At 38.0% G+C, this 3,263-nt stretch overlaps 1 protein-coding gene across 1 annotated transcript; it reads right to left on the bottom strand.

Annotated features, from left to right (window-relative positions):
* Positions 1-804: 804 nt before the first annotated feature.
* LOC142175816 (uncharacterized) lies at positions 805-1,587 on the bottom strand. The gene is made up of 2 exons (XM_075242816.1): positions 1,272-1,587; positions 805-1,124 (listed from the first exon to the last, which is right to left on the bottom strand). Exons 1-2 carry the CDS (start codon positions 1,585-1,587, stop codon positions 805-807), a joined length of 636 nt encoding a protein of 211 aa, XP_075098917.1.
* Between the last annotated feature and the right edge of the window lie 1,676 nt (positions 1,588-3,263).

Below are 3,263 nucleotides of genomic sequence, written 5' to 3'. Positions count from 1 at the left end.
TTAAGAGATTTCAACTTTCGAGAGGCATACGCAATTACTTTCCCTTCTTGCATCAAAACACAACCCAAGCCACGGTGAGATGCATCACTGTATACCATATAATCTTTCCCTTCATCTGGAAAATAAAGTATTGGAACTTGTGTCAACAAGGATTTGAGATTTTCAAAGCTCTCTTGACACTTGTCATCCCACACAAATTTGGCGTCTTTCCCCAAAAGTTTGGTCACATGAGAAGCTATAATAGAGAAGCCCTTCACGAACCTCCTATAGTATCCTGCTAAACCCAAGAAACTTCTGACCTCAGTTGGAGTTTTAGGAGTTTTTCCAATCAACAATAGCTTGAATCTTACTAGGATCAACCTTCACACCTTCAACTGATACAATATACCCCAAAAATGCCACTTCACTCAGCCAAAATTCACATTTGGAAAGCTTCGCGTAGAGTTGCCTCTCTTTCAGAATTTGCATGACAATCCGGAGATGCTTATCATGATCTCCTCTATTCTTGGAATAGACTAAAATGTCATCAATAAAGACCACCATAAATTGATCAAGGTAAGTCTTGAATACACGGTTCATTAGATCTATAAATGAAGCAGGAGCATTTGTCAAACCAAATGGCATTACCAAAAATTCATAATGGCCATACCTAGTCCTAAAAGCAGTTTTAGGAATATCTTGCTCCCTCACACGCAACTGATAATATCCTCAAGTTAATTTTTGAGAACAAGCTGGCACCCTTCAGTTGGTCAAACAAGTCATCGATTCTAGGCAGTGGGTATTTGTTCTTGATTGTTACCTTGTTCAGCTATCAGTAATTAATGCAAGCCTAAGAGTGCCATCTTTCTTTTTCACAAATAAAACAAGAGCTCCCCAAGGCGAAATACTGAGACAGATAAAACATTTCTCAAGAAGTTTTTGCAATTGAGCCTTCAACTCTTTTAATTGAGTTGGAGCCATTCTATAAGGAGTGATAGAAATAGGAGTAGTTCCAGGGACAAGCGCTATAGGAAATTCAATCTCCCTTTTTGGAGGCAACCCAGGAAGATCATCAAGAAATACATCAGGAAAGTTGCACACGGTTGGTATGTCCTTAAGACTTGGACTCCCCAGTCGTGAATCGACTATATGAGAAACATAGGTAGCACAACCTTGACAAATCATCTTCCTTGCCAAGACCGCAGAAATAATACTAGATGTCAATGATCTTTCTCATTGAACTACTATGTGTGAGTATGAAAGAGTTCTAAAAGTCACTTGCTTCAACCTACAATCAACCAATGCATGGTGCCTATAGAGCCAATCCATACCAACAATAACATTATAGTCTTGGAAGGGCATTTCAAGCAAGTCTGCAGGGAAGACCAGATTTTGAATCATGAATGGACAATCTCGGTAAATCCTGTTAACAACAGCCTGATGACCTAATGGACTCGTGACCAGCGCGTCAAAGTCAAGTCTCACAGATTTAACAGTATCAGAAAATGCAAGTGATGAGCAAACATAAGAGTGAAGATCCAGAATCAAATAATGTAACAACAGATATGCCAAATAAGTGAAATTTACCAACAACCATGTCCGGGCCATCTGGGTCATTCTTCTGTCTCATAGAATAGACTCGTGCAGTAGATCTCGACCCACTAGCCTGGTTAGCTCCACCCGAACCCGCTGCTTTCATATTTCTAGGTCTTGCATCGATATTAGCTTGAGAATGAGTAATGATAGGCTTTTAAACTGAGCCCTCTGTATGTGTATAAGAAAGAGGATTAGTATTAGGCCAATACTTCACTTTATGATCCATACTTCCACAATTAAAACAAGCACTAGAAGCTCTTCTGCAGGCACCATAGTGATTCCTTCCGCACTGTGCACAACTAGGTGTATAAGTTTTGCCTTGGCCATAACTTGGAGTACTAGCAGCAGAGAAATTTGGATTATTCTGCTTATGATATGATGACTTCTCTGAACTTTCAGTCTTTGAATAATCAAACTTTCCCTTCTTGGATGGACCGCCATAATCTGAATTACCCTTCCTAAACCTATATTCTCTCCTACTAGCTTCTTCCCTGTCAATTCTTTCCCAAGTAAGAGCAGCTGAAATTAGTTTGGAAAAAACCTCAAGTTGCAAGATTGCCACAGATTTTAGAATGTAACCATTCAAACCTTCCTCAAATCTTCTGCACTTGTCTCTTTCACCATCAATAATACCTCCAGCATAGTGAGAAAGACTGAGAAATTTTTGTTGATACTCTACAATGGACATACTCCCTTGTCCTAAATTTAGAAACTCTTTTTTCTTAGCATCACAATAGACGGGGGGGGGGGAGGCATATTTCGCCCCAAATGCTTTCACAAAGTCATCCCAAGTCAGCACCGGAGATTTTGCTTTTGCATTTGGTACACTTACCCACCAATCATAGGCATCTTTTTTGTAAAAGAGAGATATCATACTTAAATTTGTCAACATTAGTACACTTTAGTTGTTCAAAGACCCTCTCCATGCGCTCGAGCCATTATTCAGCTACCATGGGATCAGTAATTCCTTCAAATTCAACTCCACCCATTTTCATCATCTTCCAAAATTCATTTCACTAGGTTCTGACATTGTCCTAGCCAAGTGACGAAAGAACTCAGCCATCTGCTAAAATGGAGGAGTCATAATAGGAGTATTATGACTCATTGCTCTTGGATTATTGACCACTTCATTTTTACTAACACGAAAATAATTTAGGTTTGGCAAAGATACCTCATCTCCTTCCTGGAGCTGAGGTGGAGCATTATAATGGGCCTGACTTTCATCAACGGATTCTATAGCTCAATTTGAAGAAGAGACCATATTAAATTCCTATAAAAGATAAGATCACACTGCATTAGGGACATGTACATGATGCATATGCGTAAGGAATACATCAAATTAAATTAAACAAGTATGAAAAAATTTATAATCTCCAAGTCATTTTTCAGAAAGAAAATATCAAAAATATTAGGTACGATGACAACAAAAATCCTAGAATCACAAACCTAGGCTCTGATACCAAAACTTGTAGCAACCCCTTTGGGAGGGTGCTACTTACGAAACAAATATAATTTACTACTTACAACATAAAAAAGATATTAATTACAAAAAATATTCAGAATAATTTAGTAGCAGAAATAGGTCCATGTGGTGAGGTTCAAAGTGCAATATTTTTATTTTTGAAAATACTCTTCATTTCATTTTTTCTTAAAATGAAATACAATGTCAAAATATCAGCATAAGATGA

The sequence above is a fragment of the Nicotiana tabacum genome, chromosome 22 (genome assembly GCF_000715075.1).
Source record: "Nicotiana tabacum cultivar K326 chromosome 22, ASM71507v2, whole genome shotgun sequence".
Classification (NCBI taxonomy): domain Eukaryota; kingdom Viridiplantae; phylum Streptophyta; class Magnoliopsida; order Solanales; family Solanaceae; genus Nicotiana; species Nicotiana tabacum.
This window is presented reverse-complemented; position numbering and strand designations above follow the sequence as displayed.

What these genes read in the sequence shown, in the direction of transcription:
- LOC142175816 (XM_075242816.1), bottom strand. Translation starts at nt 1,587, where the DNA reads ATGGCCCGGACATGGTTGTTGGTAAATTTCACTTATTTGGCATATCTG. An exon ending in GCACCATGCATTGGTTGATT is followed by an intron (nt 1,125 to 1,271) that starts GTAGGTTGAAGC and finishes TTTCTCATATAG; the next exon opens with TCGATTCACGACTGGGGAGT.